Source organism: Lemur catta, chromosome X (genome assembly GCF_020740605.2).
Source record: "Lemur catta isolate mLemCat1 chromosome X, mLemCat1.pri, whole genome shotgun sequence".
NCBI lineage: Eukaryota > Metazoa > Chordata > Mammalia > Primates > Lemuridae > Lemur > Lemur catta.
Window position 1 is genome coordinate 17568072 of NC_059155.1, and position 25325 is coordinate 17593396.

A 25325-nucleotide genomic window follows, 5' to 3' on the forward strand; every position below is an offset into this window, starting at 1 on the left:
CCGGGCACAGTGGCTCACGCCTGTAATCCTAGCATTTTGGGAGGCTGAGGTGGAAGGATCACTTGAAGCCAGGAATTCAAGACCAGCCTGGGCAATAACAAGACTCTGTCTCAACAAAAAAAATAAAAAATTAGCTGGGCATGGTGGCACATGTCTATAGTCCCAGCTACTCAGGAGGCTGAAGCAAGAGGATCACTTGAGCCCAGGAGTTCAGAGGTTGCAGTGAGCTATGATGACACCACTGCACTCTAGCCTAGGCAACAGAACGAGACCCTGTCTTAAAAAAAGGAATAAAGGTAATAAGGACGTTTAAGCTATAGAAAAACAGGTTTTAGAGTTTAGTAAAATGGAGAACAGACACATGACAGATTACAAATACCTGAAAGAAAGAGAGGCTGTCATTATCTGTATTTCTTCACATGGTAGTCCCAGGACCAATGGATAAAAGTGATAGGACACGTATTTTGCTTCAAAATAAGAAAGATTACTAACATATAGAGTTTTGCAAAAGGGAATTAGGCTGCCTCAGACACACACACAAAAAGAGCTGTCCCACCATTGAAAATAAGTAGATGTGTCAGGGATTCCTGCATTAGGAAGTGATTGCATCAAATCACTTCTAAGATCTTTTATAATCTCAAAATTCTATGGTTCTACCATTCAACTAAATGAAGTATCCCAAGAATGGAAAAATAAGCACCACATGTACTCACCATCAAATTGGTTTCACTGATCATCACCTAAGTACACATATAGGAATAACATTAATCGGGTGTCGGGCAGATGTGGCGGGGAGGGGTTGGGTGTATACCTACATAATGAGTGCGATGCACACCATGTGGAGGATGGACACACTTGAAGCTCTGACTGGGGGGGAGGGGCAAGGGCAATATACGTAACCTAAACATTTGTACCCCTATAATATACTGAAATAAAAAAAAATTCTATGGTTCTAAAACATAAGGTGGAACTCAAGGAAGTTTCTTTGTATTATAATTGGACATGCAGGTATTCCTTAATGAATAAAAGATATTCCTGAAATTTCTGTTCATTACATTATATTTTAGCATTAGTTTCCCATGACAAAATTATAGATAAGTTCCTCAAGAAAATCTTTGGCCCTCCAGACATAATAAAGCCATACTTAAGAATACTTTAAAAATACCTACTTACTGGGAAAGCATTACACAAGATAAAGAGCAGTAGCATGGTATAGTGAAGTGGGAATAACCAACAGATAGGAAAATAGCTCAATGCCTTAAGGATACAATTATGCTTCTCTCAGAGTTCAATGTCCTTTAATACCTAAAATGTTATGTTCGATTCAACTTTAAATTATTCTATATTTCTACAATCAATTGCATATAATGGCCTCTTTCCATTTATCTTGGTCCCAGGAGTGTCATAAAATCACATCAGCATATAGTAGTAGAAGAGTTATTTTCAATAATTCTACTATTTGCTGGCATTGTATTCTCTTTTATCCCCTTTCTCTATGGCCCTATAGTAGCCCTGTAAATATCTTTATAAAAAAAAAAAACAAACAACCCTAGCTTTTCCCTAAGACCTTTACTGCCCACGAAATGGATAAACAAATGATTATTCATTTGAAAAATATTTATTAAAGCTTGTAAGCAAGCCATCCAACTTCAATAGGACTAAAGAACAGCCAAACTTTCCTTGTGGCTGAAAGCTAAAACCAGACATAAATAATAGTATCTCAAAATTTTTCTAAAGTAAATTTAGACATGTACCAAATTATTCCTTTTCTAAAAATTACAGTGAAATTCCATAAAGGAATGAATTAATCTTCCAAAATGCAAAAGTATATATGATGCATATCATATTCAATTAATACAACTATTTTACTCACCAACTCCATCAAATCTTTTAACTTCCCAATTTCTTCTGGAATGGATACCAGTTTATTATTACTGATGACCAAAACTTTAAGGGGAAGATCAAATAGGTATTTTGGCAATGTTGACAAAAGATTTCGACTGAAAAGAACAAGAAAGTCTCATTATGAGAAATATGTCTAAAACCTGACATGCTATGTTGAAAAAGAACAAATCATCTGTAAGTAAATAATAATCTTTTACTAAGTAATAACTAAATAATCATTTAAAGAGTACTTACTTTGTTTCAGGCACAGTGCTACATTCCTTATATGCACTGTCTCATTTAATCCTCACATTAACCGCACAAGATAGGTAGTTACTGTCTCCATTATACAAATAAGAAAACGAAGGTTAGAACTGGTTAAGTGACTTGCCCAGGTACAGCAGGGATCCAAACGAAAATCTGACTGCAAAACCTGTGCTGCTACCTATGATACTCTCTTACACACCAGCAGTTCTCAAAAACTTAGAATGATTCTTCTAAGCTAAAGAATGTCAGCACTTTGCTCTCTGGTATAATTTTGGTATATTCAATACCTCCATGCCTCTAACTAGGGAAAGGTTCCAAGGACAAATCTGCATTTACTATGTTCAGGTTTACAAAAGAATGAATAGAACTATATCTTCAAAAACATGTAGTAACCCTAACCCATTCCCTTTTGTTATGGTTTAACAGCCTACCAGCACCTTTATCTCAGCTCAAAGTTGATACAACATTCTTACCTCTGTGGATACATTTAAATATAATAAAAACTAAATAACAACTAATATTTATTGAGCACTTAATACATGCCAGGCCATGTTCAGAACAGCTCACATGAATTAACTCGACTAACACTTTTAATCAACATTCACAACAACCTACTTTAGGAAGATAGATACTATTGTGATCCTCATTTTACAGATGAAGAAACAGTCCCAAAGAGATTAAGCAAACTGCTCAAAGTCACACAAGTGTTAAGTGAAACCCAGGCAATCTGACTCTGGCACCCTCGTCCTCAAACTACTATGGTCAAATTTATATGTCAATGCAGACTGACTGACCCAAATGTTCCCACTACCAAAATAAATAAAGTGTTCCATTCCATTTACATACTACTAATAACAAGCACGGATAAGCAATAAGCTATCATTTTTCCTGTTTTTCAAAGTGACATTTATAGACCTGTACCTAGCATTTTGTGTAAATGCACAGCACAAAAACCCAGTGTTACTCAAGTGGGGACTTCAAGACCCCTTACTCCATCTTACCGCTGCAGAGGACATCCAGAAACACCAGACTGGCTTCAATCACATGGCACAAACAGACTTCAATGAAAAAAAGACAATGCCCCTCAACTAGCAATACTGGCTAGACTGCTGGAATGTCAAATATGCTAAGGGCCTGTCACAATCCTTCATACATTCAGGGTCAAGCAGGGAAAACGGGCACCTCCACAATAGGGCACATGAGGATCTTACTGCCAGATTGTACTAAAAAGTAGGTGGGGTGCAGTATACAGGTCAAGAGAAGAGTTGAAAAATTATTTTTAAAGTTTTTTTGAGATTTTTCACCAAAATTTTTAAAAAATGAGAAAAATAATGACAAATTCATTCTACTACTTTTAGGTCAAAAAACGTTTAAAAATCAGTTTATTTTCTTCCCTTATAAAGCATGTTCAGACCAGGTGCTTACATCTGTAATCCTAGCACTCTGGGAGGCTGAGGTGGGAGGACCCCTTCAGCTCAGGAGTTCGAGACCAGCCTGAGCAAGAGCGAGGTCCCGTCTCTACAAAAAATAGAAAAAAATTAGCCAGGCATGGTGGCATGCACCTGTAGTCCCAGCTACTGGGGAGGCTGAGGCAAGAGGATCACTTAAGTCCAGGAGTTTGAGGTTGCAGTGAGCTATGATGATGCCACCGCACTTTATCCAGGGCGACAGAATGACAACAGAGTGAGACAATGTCTCAAAACAAAAAAAAAAAGGAAACTGAACCCTCTTCTCACTCCCCCTTCATATTAATAAAAATTTTTAAAAATTATAAAAAAGAATTTACTAGATCCTGAACTTTTCAACATTATCCATGTTAAAATCAAACGCAGTGATAACTGGGCTTTTTATTTATTTTTTTTTTTTTGAGAGAGAGAGAAAGGGAGAGATCCTGTCTGGCTGCGACCTCTGAATGCTGAAACTATGAATTTTCTTCTGTGCTGGCTCTATTGTTGCACATGGCCAAGAAATCCTCATCAATGAAGCTGCACACCCTGTTGGCAGGAGTCAGGCAGAAAAGCTGGCTGCCCAAAACTTGCTCAGTTCTAGCTTTCTTTTCTAATGATAACTTTAACCTCCCTAATTTGCCTCCTTTTTTATTTCCCTCCTACTGCATCTCATTCTTCTCCCAAGTGGTCATAGGATTCTTATCCTTTGCATTTACATTTTTTCCTCTCCTTTCCTCTTATTCTGCTTTCTTGTCCCTTTGAATTGGTTTAATTCTTATCTCAGTCTATTTGGATTATTCTTTCAATAGCTTTAAAATTCAACACACACTTACTGAGTACCTACTATGTGCTAACTACTGAACTAAGTGCTCGTTCCTGCCCTCAAGGAGTTTGATATGTCAATGTGCTTTAAATACTTGTGTTACCCCAGGGAGAAAGGGAGAAGGTGATTAAACCAGCCTGTTAGTTATTCGGTTCAGAAGAATGTACAAAATGGCTTTTACTCCCAGCTTAAGTCACATATTCCAATCAATAGGAGTCAATAGGGAATGTAGATTTTTTAGTGGCCTCTCACTCTGCCACACATTCTCAAGGGACACAAGTCCTTTTTTCTAGATTCCCTGGGTCCAAGAGAGAGATGAAGAAGAGGCAGGGGAAGTTCTTCATCTCCCCCATGCCCTCTGGCAACTTCCTTTTTTGATGTGAGGCCAAGGTGGGAGGATCACCTGAGGCCAGAAGTTCAAAACCAGCCTGAGCAAGAGCAAGACCCTTTCTCTGCAAAAACTAGAAAAATTAGCTGGGTGTGGTGGTGCGTGCCTATAGTCCCAGCTACTCCAAAGGCTGAGGCAGGAGGATCGCTTGAGCCCAGGAGTTGGAGGTTGCAGTGAGCTATGATCACACCACTGTACTCTAGCAGCAGCAACAGAGGGAGACTCTGTCTCAAAAAAAAAAAAAAAAAAAAAAGAATGTTCATTGAGTTAGCACAAGCATCTTTCTCCATAATCTGGTTTCTTCATACTAACTAATAAACCACTGTCACTTTTTTACTACATGTTTTAGAGAGAGCCAAAGGAATTCAGTCACTAGAACAAATATTATTTCAGTATAGTTTGTTCAAAAATTTTTGTGACTGTAAACAAAAATTAGAAGTTGACTTTTAGGGATCAGAATAGGATAGAATCAGCGAAAGTTTTAGCAAAACTAGTCTAAGATATACCATACATGTTAATAGAAAAATGTAATTCAGTTTTTGGCAAATTGCGTTTTTCCACAAAAGAACAAAATAAGACAAAAACAAAACTTAAAAATATCTCACTTTCCTCAAAACCTCTCCCAAGTCAGGCCAAGGAAATATGTACCTACTTAGAGAAATGAGTAGTAACCTAAATGACTGATATCTACCAAAGGAAATTTCTCTCACACATTTTAATGGGTAAAGTGGTTTCAGTTAAAATAGTATGTACTGCCAGGTAACACCACTGTGGAAGACATATGAAAGAATTAATATATCACAGTAAAAAGGGAGCATTACTATTTATGTATATTAATTATATTTATTACTTCGTTATATGAGAATTTGGGCAACTTGGTTAATGAGGGGGAAGAAAATACCCCTTCCAACTGAAAAAAAATTTCTAAAATTAAGTCACAATATACCAGTTTCTAGTCAATGTCACTTATTTGGCAGAGAAAGTCTTTTCTTATACTTATTGAGTGCTCACTCTTTTATAAACACAGGGTAAGAGCTATGTATGAATGAGAACTCTATGGCCAGACTGTTGTGATTTGACTCTAGGCTCTACCATTTGCTGAATTATGTATAAATATGGGCAAGAAGTTTAACCCAGTTTCCTCATCTATAATACAGGGATAATAATGTACCTTCAGTTTCATCATCTGTAATGCAGGTATAATAATAGAACCTATCTCAAAATGTGGTTCTGAAGACTAGATGAGATAATGTGGATAAGGCATTTATAACACTGCCTGGCATACGGTAAGCACTTATTAAGAATAAACATTATTAAGAATAAACATCAACTGTCATCTAATTGCAAACTTTCCAACTCTCCCATCACAATCTATTCATCCTTGAAGTAGAAATAAGAAGTCACAACAGTGAGAAAAAATAATTCAAGCACTCTTTCCTTATAATATTTCACATAACTAAGAATGCATATAAATAAATCTGTATTGTGGTGCTATGATTTCAGGAAAATACTTATGGTCAAAAGCCTGGCTACTCAAAGTGAAGTCTAAGCACCAGCAGGCATGCATGGACATTATCAAGGGGCCTGTTACAAATGCAGGACCCACAACACACCCACAACACACCCAAAGAATTAGAATCTGAATTTTAACAAGATCCCCAGGTGATTCCTGTATATTGAAGTTTAAGAAACACTGCTTTCAAGAACAAGACCAAAAGCTTATAAAATAATATATATATATAGTAAGATACTATTTAGAAATATAGACTACATAGCCAAACCAAATGCATTCTTGTGCTACTAAAAAGGATTAGAAACATAATAAAAACCAAAATTTATTTTTTAAAAATTGTTTCCTTACCTAATGTTAAGGTATGTTAACATCTGCAGGTTTTTGATGGCTTCAGGAATGGTCTTGATGCAATTATGATATAAATTTAATGTTTCAAGGGGTGCAAATAACCAGACCTCAGAAGGAATTTCTGTAAAACGATTTCTGGAAAGATCTGAAAAAAAAGTGTTTTAGTGTCAAACATATGCCTATATCTATGGTAATTAACAGAACTATTTTCGTACTTGCTGAATCACTTAGAATCTAAGCAACTATTTAAAATATTATAAAATATTATTTACCAATATCTTGAAGGTAAAAAACATCATTTAGAGACATATTCATAGAATATATGTTTGTAAACCAAATGTACTTGATACGCTTCAATATCTCTAAAATCCAAATATGCTATTTATCTTCTAAAATATCAATGAGGAATTCACTCTGATCTTTAAAACCAAACACACAAAAAAAAACCTCTCATGAGCCCACATCCCACTTCATCTACCTCTTCCTCCTTTACAGCCAAACTTACATAAATATACAACACAATTAAATTTCTTACTTACCATGGACTTCTCAACTCATTACAATTTGGTTTCTACTCACTCTCATGTCCATCAAGGTTACCAAAAGCCTCCATTCATATCCATAATCACTCCATCCATCTGGAAACATTCTCTTCTCTTGGCTTGGAAGACTGTACTTCTGGATCTCTTCCTATTATCTCTCTGGCTACTTCTTTATTTTTTTGTTAGATTCCCCTCTACTTGTATCATAACTGTTGGTGTTCCAAAGGGCTATGACATAAGGTATTCTTTCCTTCTTAAGATACACACTCTACTGGGTGATTTTATCCCATCCTAGGGCCAAATTATATTTATTTACTGACAAATTGCAAATTAAGGTTATGTCTAAACACCTATGTTCTGATCTTTAGGACTTCCTCTTGATGTCTCTCAGGAACCTCAAACTCTACAAGCATAAAATCTGAACTAAAGATCTTTTCCTACACTCCAAATTTCTCTCATCTCAGACAATGTCACCAACATGCTCCTGGTGAGTTGCTCAAGCCAGAAACCTGGCATTCATCTTTGATTCCTTCTTTTCCTAAATTATTCCAAGTACATACAAATATACTTCCATTCATTTAAGGTTTCACAAAATAAAATTATGGAATTATTATGATCATTATTCTCCTATTAAAGGTTTATTTGTTAAATGAGATATTGAAAAGTACTTAGGACATCATGCAGCAGGTTGAAAAACAAGTACCCTAAATGAGCATATCTCAAGCTGAGCACTATGGACATTTTAGGCTGGATAACTGTTGTCAGCGGCTATCCTGGGCAATGCGGGATATTTAGCAGCATCCCAGACATTTACCCACTAGATGCCAGTAACACCCTCTATCTGTGACAGCCAAGAAATGTTCCCCAAGGTGCATCCCCCTCACCACTGTTGAGAACCACTGCCTCAATAATTATGAAATTACCTTATCATAGAAATTTACTTTGCTTACACTAGTCCATTTTATACTTATTTGGTTAAAAACATAAGAAAGAATGTTATGTACCTCTGTCAGAGAAAACATCTAGTCCAGCTTAGCCTACTGTACCTCATTTAACATCTGGTCTGCCCTCTTAAGAACACCCACCTCCTTTTTTTTTTTTTTTTTTTTTTTTTTTGAGACAGAGTCTCACTTTGTTGCCCGGGCTAGAGTGAGTGCCTTGGCATCAGCCTAGCTCACAGCAACCTCAGACTCCTGGGCTTAAGCGATCCTACTGCCTCAGCCTCCCGAGTAGCTGGGACTACAGGCATGAGCCACCATGCCCGGCTAATTTTTTTGTATATATATTTTTAGTTGGCCAGATAATTTCTTTCTATTTTTAGTAGAGACGGGGTCTCACTCTTGCTCAGGCTGGTCTCGAACTCCTGACCTCGATCGATCCACCCGCCTCGGCCTCCCAGAGCTAGGATTACAGGCGTGAGCCACCGCGCCCGGCCTAAGAACACCCACCTCCTATCAATAATGCTCAACGTCCTCACTCTGAGGGATGAGACCTATTTACTGAGCAACATAGTAAATTCTCTATTTAGAACATTAACACATATATTAATATATGTGTAATATATATTCATATATATGGATAGAGAGAGAGAGAAAATGAGAAAGATTGATTCTCTTATCTAATATAAAATTTTATAATTCACAAGAGAACATTAGTTATGATTATATAATATGAAAATTAATTTGGATTCTTCCTCCCACCATAGGATTCTGAATAACTTAATAAAATGATAAAATTACTAGAAACCAAAATCTTGATGTGAAATAAAAGTTTCTCAATATTCTGGCTTACCTCCTCTAAACACCCAAGCATCACTCAGTTCTATTGCGTGGGAAAATGAATTCACTGTTTTTAGTTTATGATATGTTTCTTTCACATTTAGGGTTTTACCTAATTCTTGTAACTTCAGAATCCTGGGAGTTGAAAATTACTGCTTACAATTAATTTGAAATCCTAAAAACAAAATTATGCCCAGTTTGTTATTCTGTATAATATCTAGTATTAAGTACTAATAAATAATACAGTGGTCCCAGAGGTAGATGATGGTAGCTTGTACCAAGATTGCAAGAATAGGGATAAGAGAAAATAGATAGAATGATAGAATTTGAAATATATTTTGGAATTAGTACTTACAGGAAATAGCAAGGCACTGGCTATGTGGAAGAAATAAGAAGCAGGAATCAAGGAAGTCATCCAGGATTCAGGCCTAGGCACCTAAATGATGTTATCTAATAAACAGTGGGGGTGGAACAGGATTCTTGTAGTTTCTGCTGCTGGGGAGGGGGTTTTGTTTTGCTTTTTGAAGCAGAGGTACAATCAAGGGTTCAACTTTATATGTGTATAAACTGAGACATCTGAAAGAGATCCCAAGGATGGTTGTTAAATGGACATTAGACAGATGATTCTGGATCTCAGAAATGAGTTCTGAGATGGATATATAAAACTAAAAGTTGTGGGAATATTGTTAGTACTATAAAATCACAGAAATGGAGGATATCACTTAATATCAGAGCATTGAATTAGAAAGAGATCAAGAATGGGCCATCAAGAAGGCCAGCACTTAGAAGATGAGTAGAGAAAAAAACAGTAAGCAAGACTGAAAACAATGGTCATGAGAAAACACAGTAACCATATGAAGAGATCAAAGAAATTCACAAAGTGACAGGAGAAAACACTAAAATATCAGTACTGATAACAAGAGTAATTTTAATGATTTAAATAATACCAAGCCTTTTTTTTTTTTTTTGAGACAGAGTCTCGCTGTGTTGCCCGGGCTAGAGTGAGTGCCATGGCGTCAGCCTAGCTCACAGCAACCTCAAACTCCTGGGCTTAAGCGATCCTACTGCCTCAGCCTCCCGAGTAGCTGGGACTAGAGGCATGCGCCACCACGCCCAGCTAATTTTTTCTATGTATATATTTTAGTTGGCCAGATAATTTCTTTCTATTTTTAGTAGAGACCGGGGTCTCGCTCTTGCTGAGGCTGGTCTCGAACTCCTGACCTCGAGCGATCCACCCGCCTCGGCCTCCCAGAGTGCTAGGATTACAGGCATGAGCCACCGCGCTCGGCCTATTTTTAATAACTTACATATATTCATTCCCCTCCAAAAAGAAGATTATTTAGTTAAATTACAAAGTAATATTACAATCTCCCTTAGAGAACTTAATTAAATCTCCATTCATAGACAATTTTCTGGATGAGTTCATATGTTTATTTAGTAAACACCACTTAAAATTACAATAATTATTATCCTAATTTAATGGAATCAAATCAAATAAAGCATAATAAAGTCAAAATTAAAACTCAAGCTATTATAATGTTTCTAATTAAGGAAATCTAATTTTTGAATATTTCAGATTTTAAATAGGTATAAATATCCTTTCTAAAGCATTGGATAAACAGAATAAGAATGCCAAAAGAAAATATAACCATGGAAGGAAAGATGGAAAATAACACAAAACAATTTGTTTCTTAACTTCTTGAACTATCTTATACTAACAGCATCTCATATTTTTCCTCAAAAAAGTAAAAATTAACTTTTACACAGATATAATGGATAAAATTTAAACTGATTTAAAATTTTTATCTTGTGATATAATTAATAAAGGAGCTTTTATAACATTAAAAATCATTTAATTAATATGTACATAGGGCAACTAGAATAATATGACTAATAAGGAACATATATTCAAGAAATACATGCAAAATTGGTATTTTAATAGAGTTTGTCAACGGAAAAGAAACCAAACTCTGTAAAATAATTTTAAAGAGATTTATTCTGAGCCAGATTTGAGGACCATGACCTGGAGCCATGCCCAAGCGGCCTTGAGCAAGTGGACTCGCTGTGGCTGGGTTACAGTTAGGTTTTATATATTTCAGGGGGACAGGGGTTACAGGTAAAATCATAAATCAATACGTGGGAATCATACATTGGTTTGGCCCGAAAAGGTGGGCCATCTCGAAGCGGGGAGGGCTTGCAAGTTATAGGTGGGTTTAAAGATGCTTTGGCTTATAATTGGTTAAAGACATGAAGCTTTGTCTAAAGGCTTGGAATGTTTTAACATAGTTGCCGTTTATCAGAGATAAGCCACCAGACATAGATTTGTTGTGTAAATTGAGGGCCTGTAGGTTTGTCTTGCATACCCTTAGGCTTGTTAATGGGTTACAAAGGATGTTCCCACGGAGGGAGAGGGGCATGATGAGTCTGACCTCCCTCCTCCTGGCAGGCAATTTAGTTTTAGGATATTCCTTTGGCCACCAGGGGGTCCATTCAGTCAGCCGGTAGGGGAGGTGAGCCTTAAAATTTTATTTTGGTTCACAAGTTCCAGAAAAAAAAAAGTTTCCATCTAAAGATGGGAAAACCAGCTGCTAATTTACTCCCTGTTGGGAGATTCATTTCACAATAGTTTAAAATCTACCTTCTCAGGGGACACGCAGGACTTGAGAAAAGACAATTACAAAGATGGTTCAACTTTTTCACACACAAAAAGATTAAAACTTGTTATTTATCTTCCTATAGTGAGCTGAATGGTAGCCCTCAAAGATATCAGGTCCCAATTCCTGGAACCTGTTAGTGTTACCTTATATGGTAAAGTTTTTGCAGATGTAATTAAGGATCTTGCAATGAGGAGATTATCCAGGTGGGCTCGAAATGCCATCACATGTATCCATAAGAGGAAGGGAAAGGGAAATTAGACACATTGGGGAGAAGGCCACATGAAAAGGGAGGCACCCTTTGCAGTAATGTGGCAAGGAATGCCAGCAGCCACCAGAAGCTGGAAGAGGCAAAGAATGGATTCTCCCCTAGAGCCTCCAGAAGGGTTATGGCCCTGCCAAAACCTTGATTGTAGCCCCATAAAATTCATTTTGGACTTCTAGTCTTCAGAGCTGTGAGAGACTTAATTTCTGTTGTTTAAACCATTAAGTTTTTGTAGTAATTTGTTACAGCAGCCATAGGAAATATACCAAAATAATAGTTTATCAGAATTAATGAGAGAATGCCTGTACAATGTATAAAAATAGCTGTGGTTTTTTTTTTTCTTGTGCACTAAGATGATACCTCAGTTAATTAGTATCCTTAGGGATAAGCACCTTTATAACCACAGAACTCTTTCTGTCTCATTTTTAATCATAAATTATGTCAAGCAGTATTGGCAGTAAATCAACAGTAGATATTAATAGATCGCTGTGTAGTGTTTTCTGCCTTCCTTCAAGATACTCCTTATAAAACTGCTGGGAGCCTGTTAGAGACGTTAATAATCTTAAATAATGTGATCTAAATTATGTTCTGTATCACTTTTGAGCTTCAAAAATCAAAGAAACTTAGGGAAGGGGAGGACAGAAGTCAGAATGGAAATCTGTTTGCTGTCTCCTAAACTGCAGCCACAAGAGCCACAGATGTGTCTATCTCCTGCCCAGTGCAATTCTTGGCCCATTGGCTAGCATTTCTGCCAAAGTATAGAAAATGACTTTCAGGCCGGGCGCGGTGGCTCACGCCTGTAATCCTAGCACTCTGGGAGGCCGAGGCGGGTGGATCGCTCGAGGTCAGGGGTTCGAGACCAGCCTGAGCAAGAGCGAGACCCCGTCTCTACTAAAAATAGAAACAAATTATCTGGCCAACTAAAAATATATATACAAAAAAAAAATTAGCCGGGCATGGTGGCACATGTCTGTAGTCCCAGCTACCCGGGAGGCTGAGGCAGTAGGATCGCTTAAGCCCAGGAGTTTGAGGTTGCTGTGAGCTAGGCTGACGCCACGGCACTCACTCTAGCCCGGGCAACAGAGTGAGACTGTGTCTCAACAAAAAAAAAAAAAAAGAAAATGACTTTCAGAAATTATACTATTATATACTACACTAATTATGTTAATTACAGTTTTATCTTATTCAGTGTACAAATGGGTTATGGGAGTTTTTTGCACAAATTGTTAAAACTTAAACTTAAGTTTAGGTGCTATTTAATAACATAGATTACCACAGTCCCTCTTATTTAAAAAATCCTGGATAATATTTGAAAGCCTAACACATTTTTACCTCTGGTAAAAATTTAGGACCAGGTAGACCCTAAATGCCATCACACGTTTCCTTATAAGAGGAAGGCAGAGGGAAATGAGACACATTAAGGAGAGGGGGCCAGGTGATTTTTATCTCTGGTAAAATTTTTAATAATGAAGCATGTTCTTGGAACACATCTTCATCATTAATAGAGATATCACCATAGAATTTTCTGCTTAAAAGAACATGAGGGTTAATGGAGAAATAATTTGAAATCAAAACCCTAAATTCACACCAACAATAACCTAAGTGGTATTGAGGCAACTACATACACACACATATCCCCCATATGCTAGATCAAAATGCCATGTACTTTGCATAGATTATTTCTAATCCTTATAGCAACTTTGTGAGGTAGCTACTGTTCCTCATTATACATATGAAGCAAAGACAGATTGAATAGCATGCCCACTGCTAAAAAAAAAAATACTAGTAATAACTGACAGCGCTGGGGTTCCAAACTCAAGATGTGACTTCAAAGCCCATGTTCTATGTGTGATTTTCCACTCCTCTAACACTACTATGACCTCTTGTTCCACATTTAAAATACTCTGTCCCATTGGAACCACAAACCAGGGTCAGAGGAATTCCAAATCCCTTAACCACATCCACATATATACCCAAGATTGCTTCTTGCAATAAGAAGCAAAACACAAATCTTACTTCAAATCCCAATTTTGGGTTCAGAAAATAATGAACACCATTATAACGTCCTCAGCTATTCCTAATTTACCAATTCAGAATGTTTTCATCTGAGTCAACATACAGCTTTCCTGGCTCCTTAAAGAGATGGGCCCTTATTAATTTTTCAATATTTTTAACCAGTTCAATAAACAAGGATTAAAGAAAATTATTTAAACAAGTTTCATCCAAAAGAGGATAACATCTCACAGGCAAAAACCAGTGTGCTGAGTGCCTGTCAAAAACTTTGAAGGGTCTGAGATTTTACCCTGCTTGTAAACCACCATGGTAGCCTAACACTGTTGCACTGATGCTAGCACAAGACATGAGACTCCTGTGTGAGAGACAAAGAACTTTATTACTCATAGCACAGCAAGTGGCACAAGCAACATATTTGTGTCAGTTCCCCTTTACCTGCTAAATCTCGTGGAGGTGACACAGATGGGCCCAGACGGATGCATGCACACATAGTACATCACATTATAGGAGAGGAACCTTAGCTGAGAAACTCAAATGTTTTATAAATAGTAAGCATGCCTGTCCTTTGTTCTAAAGGAGAGATTATTTTACAGGACAATAAGCATGACTGTCCTTTGCCCTGGTGAGAGACACTCTCTCTCATTCTTCTGCGGATGCAAGCAAATCTGCCCTTTGTTTTGGAGGGAAGCACTATGTCTATCTTGTAGGGCTGTTAAGTGTACAAATAGCCTTGAAAAGAAAGTCGAGAATACAGGGCAGTTAGTACCTCACTTGCAAGATGTACAAAAACATGAACTCATGGAGAATTGTCTCCGAAAAGTACCATTCCTTTTCCAGCAGGCCTTAGAAGCTGCAGCCTAACCACAGAGAATATACAACATAAAATATTTAAATATCTTAAGTATCAAATTCTCTGTGGTTCTGCACTTATAGAGTCTCGGATAGAGGCGGGCAAATCCTGATCCTCACCTTCTAAGCCTCATTCTCCATATTCCCCAAGTAAGCAGTCTGACTTGACTCACAGCCTTTATCATTCACACGATAAAATTCCATTAAGCATTAACTATGAATTAGGCATTAGATATAAGAGTATATAAAAAGCTCAGATACCAACCCTAGGCCATACCAATTCTTGTTCCACTCCAGCACCACTAATACCTGCTTAGATAATAACACTGCAGTGAAAGAATGCAAAAGAATCACCTCCACTTAGTTCTACTAAAATTGTAATTTCTACAAAGCTCTTGTGGCTGGACCAATACCACATCATCATTGGGGTATGTTTCAAAGTTCACAGAAATCTTATGCATTAAAAAGGGAGGGATAACTATTATACAGCAAATGAGCACTAGACTAGATCTGAATTGCATTTCAGTAATTCCACTGATTGCTACTTATAAATCATTGCCAAAATCATTTAATTCCTCACTATTTCAGAACTATTGGAAATGAGTATTCTGTGACAACCTAACAGCCCTAGAAGAAATAGCAATAGAAATTAAGGGAAAATTATCAACTTGTACATAATGATAATGTTTATAAAGATACAAATAAAATGATGGAAATTAGACCACTATATTCATTTCTTATAATATGGAAAATACATACCAGAATTATGTCTTCAGAAAAGTACATAAAATCAACCAACTTAGATACTTATTTCCTAACATGAAAATGAAAAACATTTTGCCTGCTGCTTCGTAAGTGCTATTATTCAAATGTGAGCAGTTATAGTATGTAAAGTCTAATTAATATGCTCTCAAATATTAATGCTTCCTTATCTATTTTTCAATCTAAAAGAACTATTAGGACTAGAAACAAAAGCAGCAAGAAAACAGGAGGCACCACAGCTGTCTGTCGATGTAAGAATGAAGAGTGTCTTTGAAGTATTAGATTCTCTGATGTTGGATGGAGCCTAATAGGAAATGACAACTCTATGGCTCTGGCATCTGCTTTCAACAGATGCACTTTGCAAAAACAGGTGATTTCGTGATTCAGTATTCCCTGGAAGGGTGTTGTGCTGTCATTCAGGACAAGATAATGTACAGTCAATAACATTGAGACTTTGTTGAATGAGTAAAACACATGGGTCACAGAATTTCTAAGCTATTCCATGATGAATTAAAATATTAACCATAAGTACAGTGGAGAGAAAAGAAACCTGTAGGTATCGTAAAAAAATAATGAAAAATGTTTTAAAGCCAAAAAATATGAGAAACAACAACAAAGTAGATATCACTGACCTGCAGCAACCAATAATGGAAGGTTCATTTTGAGCACAGGCACTTTGACAAGCAAGGGTGCAAACAAAAACAGATGCTGCAAGGAGAAACCACAGCTGCTAACCAGAGGGCAGATTACATGCATGCTCAGTGAGAAAAGGACTGTGAGTCAGGCAACAATTAAGCCACGTGGAAGGACAAGACTTTATTTAAAAGTGGGGAGGGACTGATCTACCCAGAATTGTCTGTAGGAAATTCTAGCAAGTTTTTCAGTTTCACTAAGAAATAATCACTAATGAATCAGCATAATGGCATTCAAACATCAAAGCGATGTTTAAGAATGGCACTATACTTCTAATCCTTATAAAATTTATCACATTATAAATTTGGCAATTCAAATCAATGTATTAATATCATTTATTAAATTGTTCTTGAATAACTTTATTTTCAAAAGACAAATATAGCCTCATCACATAACTTTTATAAAATAAAATCCAGATGGAGGAAAAAGATAAACATGAAAATGAACCATTAAAAAAATTAGAAAAACATTTTAGTGAATGGTCACCTAATATTAGAATGGGGAAACACTTTCAAAGTATCAAATAAAGAAAAGAATTCACACATGAAATATTTCTAGGTTTAGCTACATAAAAAGAAAAAAAAATTCAGTTTATCAAAAAGCAGAATGGTACCAACAGCCCATAGATAAAGCCTCGGCCAAGCACATAAACAGATTCAAAAATGAAAACACTCAATGACCAAGATTCACACATTCAACCTCACTGTAATCAAAACAAATGTAAAGATTAAGCTATCATAATTCATCCATCAAATTTAAAGGTTTTTAAAGAGATTATTGAGTGTTGGCAAGGCTATTTTGAATCAAGCACTTCCATATACCATTGATGGGAATACAAAATGAGGTAACTTTCCTAGAACACTATTTGGCAATATGAATCAAGGTCCTTAAAACCATTCATACCCATTGATACAAGAATTCAATCTGTAGCAATTTTTGAAACCAAACAGAGATACATAAAAAATTATACATATTTCAGGATTATTTAAAATAGTAAAAAATTAGAAACAATTTAAATGTCCCACAATAGGGTAAAGGCTAAATAAAATATGGCATACCCTTAAAATGGAATACCTTGTGGCCTTTAAAAATCATAGACTTGATTCCTTAGTATGAAAATATGCTCACAGGGTAATAACTAGGGCATTTAGAATACAAAACTATATATACAGCATGAACCAATTGTTTCCTTTAAAATTGTGCATTTTATACATTCTTACATAAACTTACAAAGATCTACAGGTATGTGCAAAGGGATGTGTGTTGGGGGTATGAAGGAAATATAATAAAATATTAATATTTATTCAAGGTTGGTGGAATGAGGAGTGATGTGTATTTTCTTCTCTGTGCTTCTATTTTCCAAATTTTCTAGAATAAGCAAGTATTGCTTTTGTTATAAGAAAAACATAATAGTATACTATTTTAAAGATAGTATATTTCACAAGGCAAATTGAATTCTAACCACATATATCCCATTCATAAGAATAACATATGCAGACAATTATAGGCTAACTATAAGTTGGTATTATATATAATAATTTTATTTTTATGGGGGTACAACTTGGTCTGCTACCAAACATCTATCACTGTGTTATGTCACATTATATTGCCATTTTACTATATATCATCCTTTAAAAGTATAATAACTTTTAAGGTCAAAATCATACTTTTATAAATTATTTTTCTTAAAGCAAAAAAACTATAATATCTGAATTGTTATAATTAGACTGATTAAGGAAGTTAGTAATAGCCAAACATGTCATCTTGACTGTCTCTAGTACATCTGCATTGATGAATGATTAATTTGACTTTGATGGCCTTTCTGCCTAGCAGGTCAAGGTCAATAAGCCACTAAAAAACAAGTGGATCTGTTTATACAGTATACTTTTTATTTGCATGAATTAAAAGATACCTTAGTATGTTTCCACTGCGTAAGAATAGAAAGTTTAATGTAATATGAGAAAGGTCTCTACCAAACTGACTCCCCAGGATACCCATGATAGACTTCCGATTCTAACACAAAAATAATCCTTGAGGAGACCAAGAGCAAGCTGCCATCCTAAACAAAACTAACTGCTTTATCTTTGATTTATCCAGATTAAGACTAATCTTACAGTTGCATACTGTGCCCTAAAAATAATACTGTATTTAGAGAACAGGGACCAAGCTAATTTAAGCTGTTTAATAGTAAAGCACTAAATATTGGATCTTGAAATTAAAAGCAATTTACAGTAAATTGACTAATTACAAAGTAATGACAAATTCCACAAACTAGTCCCCAAAAAATCCTATTCATTTATGTTAAATGTTCAAACAGCCCCTACACAGCAACCTGGAGGCAGCTGCCAGTGAGACCAAATGGATTCAGATAGTTTATTACTAACACAGACAAAGAAAGCATGATCAGCATGGTATCAGCTCCCCATGTCCCAAGTCCTACAGGACAAAACCAAACTGGAGGGAGAAAATGAAAGACAGCATCCACAATGGGTTGCTCTGTTGTTGAGGAGTCAACTCTAGACTGCATCTATGTGATTTCATATTTGCAGCTGTACCTGAGGGAAAAGTCCCATGCCTACCAGAATGAAGGAGAGAAAAAACTACCTTGGGGCAGCCTCCCACAAGATAGGGAGGTAGATAAGATATGGCCTTGTGACAGCTCCTCATAAGTCTGTCTATCCTTGCCATGTACCAGGGAGGATCAGAATATTCCCCCAAGACTTGAGTCAGACTGTGGTTGAGCCTTGCCTAAGTGGCCTATGTGGAGACATGCAAAGATCACTAAGGCATCATGGTGGAGACATTTCCCTACAGTTTATAGTCACACAACTAGTATAAGAACTTAGTATATAAAATTGTCATGATCTTTCTGATAATTTTAAGTTTAAAAATTTGGCAAAGATCTACTATTACCTATTGTAGAGAGGCACAGGACTGAACCAAATACTATAGGGAATTTATATATAGGATGCATTACCTGTCCTAAAGGAGTTTAAATTCCTCTGGGGATAAGCCAAGAGCACAATTGCACCTGGTTGTGTATTCATATTAAAGAATAACTTATGTTTGTTGGTCATTAGTCTATCTTCTTTTCAAAGTTTCTGTTCATGTCCTTTGTCCACTTTTTAATGGGGTTGTTTGATCTTTTCTTGCTGATTTGCCTGAGCTCTTTATAGATTCTAATTATCAGCCGTTTATCAGATGTGTAGCATGCAAATATTTTCTCTCAATCTGTAGGTTGTCTATTCACTCTAATGATTGTTTTCCTTGGCTGTGCAGAAGCTTTTTAATTTGATCATGTCCCATTTATTTATTTTTGTTGTTGCTGTGATTGCTTTTGGGGTCTTCTTCAGAAATTCTTTGCCTAGGCCAATGTCTAACCATCAGGGAAATGCAAATCAAAACCACAGTGAGATATCACTTAACTCCAGTGAGAATACCTTTTATCAAAAAGTCCCAAACAACAAGTGTTGGTATGGACGTAGAGAGACAGGAACACTCATACACTGCTGGTGGGACTGCAAACTAGTACAATCTCTATGGAAAATAGTATGGAGATACCTCAAAGAACCAAAAGTAGAATTACCATTTAATCTAGCAATCCCACTACTAGGTATTTCCCCAAAGGAAAAGAAGACATTCTATAAAAAAGATATCTGATATCTGCACTCAAATGTTTATAGCAGCACAATTCACAATTGCAAAGATGTGGAAACAACCCAAGTGCCCATCAATACATGAGTGGATTAATAAAATGTGGTATATGTATACCATGGAGTACTACTCAGCCATAAAAAATGGTGAACCAATACCTCTTGTATTATCCTGGATGGAACTGGAGCCCATTCTTCTAAGTGAAGTAGCACAAGAATGGAAAAACAAAAACCACATGTACTCACCATTAAATTGGTACTAACTGATCAACACTTACGTGCACATATGGAAGTAACATTCATAAGGGATTGGGAGGAGAGGAAGGGTAAATTCACACCTTATGGGTTCAGTGCCCACCATCTTGGTGATGGGCATGCTTGTAGCTTTGACCTGGGTGGTGCAAAGGCAATTTCTATGACCAAAGCATTTGCACCTCTGTAATATTCTGAAATAAATAAATAAATAAACAATAATTTAAACATCTAACAATAAAGGAATAGCTAAATAAATTATGGTATATCCATACAATGCACTATTAGGCATTCCTTAAAAATCATGTTTAAAATATTCTTCTTCGGTGGAACAGTGGCATAAGGAAAACTCTTTCAGAAAGAATAATTTGGAAGAAGAGTATACAATAGACTATAATTGGAAGTCTTTTAAGGCAACAATATTACACAGATAAATGTGAGAAAATTTAGTCATCAGGTGATGAGGTTTTTACAAGAGAAAAAGCAGTCAACACACAGAGCTGTTGTTTGTGAGAGCCTTTACGCTCTGGTACTACTAAGATGATAAACTTTGCTATGATAGTAGATCCATCATCTTAACTTTGCCCATGGCAAACTGGAGGACAACAGACAGTAAGAAGAGAAAATTAGACCAAGACATGCTAAAACACAATTTTAAACAATTTAGAGCTACACTGCTTGGAAAACTCCTAAACCTAATTATAAAATGTCCACTTATCTCCCAATGTTTCCTGGACTTCATCTACAAATAAGATTTTCAAGATAGAATTTGTTAAAAGACATAATCCTCAAAACATTTTATAATCTAATATTTTCAATGTCAGATTTATTTAATGTCATAAACATTACTTACAAATCAATTTTATTAAATAGTTAATCTAAATATTTAAAAGCAGCCAGCTACTCTAAAATAAAAACATATCCAAAGGTGTAATATAAGAACATATAAAAACTAATTTCCAAAGTATTAAAGTTTAATAACCATATCTCTGCTTATGAAGCAATAAGCTATTATTTCTTTTTTCTTTCTAATACTTTTTTAATTTTTTAAAATAATATAACAAAATGATAAAAACAAAAATTAGGAAAACAATGAGAAGTTCAATCTGACTGGAGAACAGGGTACATATATGAGAAGTAGTGGAAAACCTACAGTAAAAGCAAAGAGACAAATTTTGCAGGGGCCTAAAAAGACACCCAGAGTAAGAAAGGAGGCTTAATTGAACAAATTGTGTTAAACAACTACTATGTACCATACAGTGTACTAGCTGTTGGAGTAGCAACAGAGTCACTACACTCAAAGAACTCTAAAACCAATAAAAAGAGAAATGTAAACAAATAACATATTTGATTTTATAACACATATTTCCTTCTAATGCTAACGTTTCTGAAATCCACGTATGCGTTTACTGTGATAGTATTTATTTTTTTCAGAAAAGTTATTAAATTGATGGTTCATGCTACAATGCAGTAAATATATTCATTGCAGTAAAGGACCACAGCTGCTATAACAGAGGTATAGAGTAATCACTGTATGTAGAGGGTGAAGGGAAAGGAGAAAGATAAAGAAAGGCCTGATCTGAGATATAAAGGATCAACAGGAGTTCACAAGGTGGTAAAAAGGGAGAAGGACATTAATAGCAGAGGAAAACAATGAAGGCATGGAAGAGCATGATACTTACAAGGAACAGCATGTGGTTTAATAGGTTGGAATATGGAGTTTGGAGGCAGGATGAGATTAAACTGAAGCACAGGTGGCCAGCAATGCAAGGTGAGTGCATCTTGTATTCAAAACCAATCAATGTAATATACTACATTAATGCAATACAGGACAAAAACCATATGATCATCTCAATATAACAGAAAAAGCATTTGACAAAATGCAATACCCTTTTATGACAAAAACCATTTTAAAACTAGATATGAAAGAAAATTTCAACCTGATAAAGACCATCTACTAAAAAACCAGAACTAGCATCATATTTAATGGTGAAAGACTGAATGCCTTTCCCCTAAATTCAGTAACAAGACAAGAATGTCCACTCTCACCACATCTACACAACATTGCACTAGAAGTTCTAACCAGGACAATTAGGCAAAAAGCAAAAATAAAAGGCATCCAAATTTAAAAGGAAGAAGCAAAACTATCTCTATTTGCAAATGATATGACATAGGAAATCCTAAAAAATCCATTAAGAAACTATAATAAATAGAATAAACAGACCAAGAAAGGTTGAAGGATACGGTATCACTGTATAAAAATCAACTGTATTTCTACATACCAGTAATGAACAATCCAAAAATGAAATTAAGAAAAAAATCCCTATTATAATAGCATCAAAAAATAAAACACTTAGGAAAACTATAAAATATTGTTGAAGGAAATTAAAGAAGATATAAACAAATGAAAGATATCCCCTATTCATGGACTGGACAACTTAATAAGATGGCAAAATTCCCCCAAATTGATCTACAGATTCAACACAATCCTTATCAAAATGCCAACTTACATCTTGCATTTTCTGAAAAAATTGAAAAACTGATCCCTAAATTCATATGGAAATGTAAGCATCCCGGCATAGCCAAAACACTCTTGAAAAAGGACAATGTTGGAAGACTCACACCTCCCAATTACAAAACCTACTATACAGCTTACTACACAGCTACAGTAATCAGGGCAGTGTGGTACTGGGTTAAGAACAGACATATATATAGTTCAATGAAACAGAATTGAAAATCTAGAAATAAACCTTTACATTTATGGTCAACTGATTTTCAACAAGGATGACAACACAACTGGATGAAGAAAGATTCATCTTTTCAAAAAATGGTGCTAGGACAATTGGATACCCACATGCAAAAGAACAAAGTTGGAAAAAAATTTGACATTTCCTTCAAAATGTTAAACATAGATCACCATATGACCCAGCAATCCCAATCCTACAGATATACCCAAGAGAAATGAAGACATACAGCCACACAAAAAAAACTTGTACATGAATGTTCACATCAGTATTATTTATAATACTCAAAGAGTGGAAACAACTCAATTATCCATCAACTGATGAATGGGTAAACAAAATTTACAATGGAATATTATTCAGAAAGAAAAGGAATGAAGTACTGATACATGCTACAAACATAAATAAACTTTGAAAACTTTACAGTAAAGGAAAGAAGCCAGTCACAAAAGGACACATACTGTATGAATCCATTTATATGAAATGCCCAGATTAAGCAAATCTATCCACAGAAAGAACATTAATGGTTGCCTAGGGATAGAAGGAGTGGGAAGAGGGGAGAATGGGGAGAGTACAGGGTTTCTTTTCAAGGTGATGAAAATATTCCAAAATTAAATAATAGTGATGAATGCACAGCTAACAACCAATAAACAATACACTTTAAATGGGTCAATTTCTAGCATGTGAATTCTCTCAATAAACTTTTAAAAAGAAAATTCACAATTGCAAAGATGTGGAAACAACCCAAGTGCCCATCAATACATGAGTGGATCAATAAAATGTGGTATTATGTATACCATGGAGTTCTACTCAGCCACAAAAAAAAATGGTGATATAGCACCTCTTGTATTATCCTGGATACAGCTGGAACTCATTCTACTAAGTATCCAAAGAATGGAAAAACAAGCACCACATGTACTTACCATCAAATTGGTTTTAACTGATCAACACTTAAGTGCACATATAGTAGTAACATTCATCAGGTTTTGGGCAGATGGAAGGGGGGAGGAGGGGATGGGTATACACACACATAATGAGTGCAATGCGCACCGTCTGGAGGATGGACACGCTTGAAGCTCTGACTCGGGTGGGGCAAAGGAAATATATGTAACCTAAACATTTGTACCCCCATAATAAGCTGAAATAAAAAAAAAATTTTAAAAAGAAAGAAAAAAAGCCAGGCACAGTGGCTCACGCCTGTAATCCTAGCACTCTGGGAGGCCGAGGCGAGTGGATCGTTTGAGCTCAGGAGTTCGAGACCAGCCTGAGCAAGAGCGAGACCCCATCTCTATTAAAAATAGAAAGAAATTATCTGGCCAACTAAAAATATATAAAAAAATTAGCCAGGCATGGTGGTACATGCCTGTAGTCCCAGCTACTCGGGAGGCTGAGGCAGTAGGATCACTTGAGTCCAGGAGTTTGAGGTTGCTGTGAGCTAGGCTGATGCCACGACACTCACTCTAGCCCAAGCAACAGAGTGAGACTCTGTCTCAAAAAAAAAAAAAAAAAGAAAGAAAGAAAAAAAGAAAAAAAACAAATAATATGTGACAAAAGCAGGAGTGAAAATAAAGACATTTTTATATTAAAAAAGAAACAAAGAAAAGAAGCAGGCAAGGATGGATCTGGATAAAGATGATCATTATGTTAAAACATGAAAATGGACCTCTAGCTCATACTATATATAAAAATCAATTCTATATTGATTAAGAACTTAAATACCAGAAATAAAACTGTAAAACTCTTAGTAAAAATGCGATGAATATATTTTATATATTCTTAAACAGGACACAGAAATCATTCACTATAAAATTCAAGACTGATAAATTTGACTGTATTAAAATTTAGAACATTTGTTCATCAAAATACTCTTTAAAAAGCAAAAAGGCAAGTTATAAATTAGAAGATATTCACAATACACAAAACTGACAAATGATTAGTATAAGGAGTATTTCTTAAACACATAGAATTCGCTAAGAAAAGGACAAACAAATAGAAAATGGGCAAAATAAATGAAAAGTTATCTCACAGTGTTACAGCAAGTGTTACAGCGAGTGATCCCGAGGACAAACGGAGCGGCACACGGAGAGTCGGAGAATCAAGGTTTATTCGCTGGCGGGCTCAGAGGGGTCTCCTCACCAAATTCTGAGCCCCCTCTACCCAATTATTCCCACTTTTATTAAGCTGGGGTGATCCAAGGGGTGGGGGGGTCTCAGGTGACTAATGCCCGCCAGGTAATAGGTTAGGTTAGTTGCTGCACCAGGTAATAGGTTTAGTGTTATGCTAATGTACCAGGTAATAGGTTAGTATTATGCTGATGGCCAGGTGTTAGGTTAGTATGCTGATGCGGGTCTTCCGTGAGAGGAGGGGGTCTCAGATGGCTGCTGTGCTAAGTAATAGATGGGGGTTTTCCTTATCAACAGTACAGGAAACACATATGACCAATAGACATTTG

General features: G+C 35.9%; 1 protein-coding gene across 2 annotated transcripts in view; it reads right to left on the reverse strand.

Moving 5' to 3' along the window:
• Window positions 1–25325, reverse strand: part of LRCH2 (leucine rich repeats and calponin homology domain containing 2) — a 108878-nt gene that overhangs the window by 74519 nt on the left and 9034 nt on the right. For both annotated transcript variants that reach the window (XM_045538902.1, XM_045538901.1), the window contains exons 2-3: window positions 6672–6816; window positions 1874–2000 (exon numbers count right to left, since the gene is read on the reverse strand). In XM_045538902.1, coding sequence (XP_045394858.1) covers window positions 1874–2000; window positions 6672–6816 — 272 coding nt within the window. The remainder of the gene's footprint in view (window positions 1–1873; window positions 2001–6671; window positions 6817–25325) is intronic.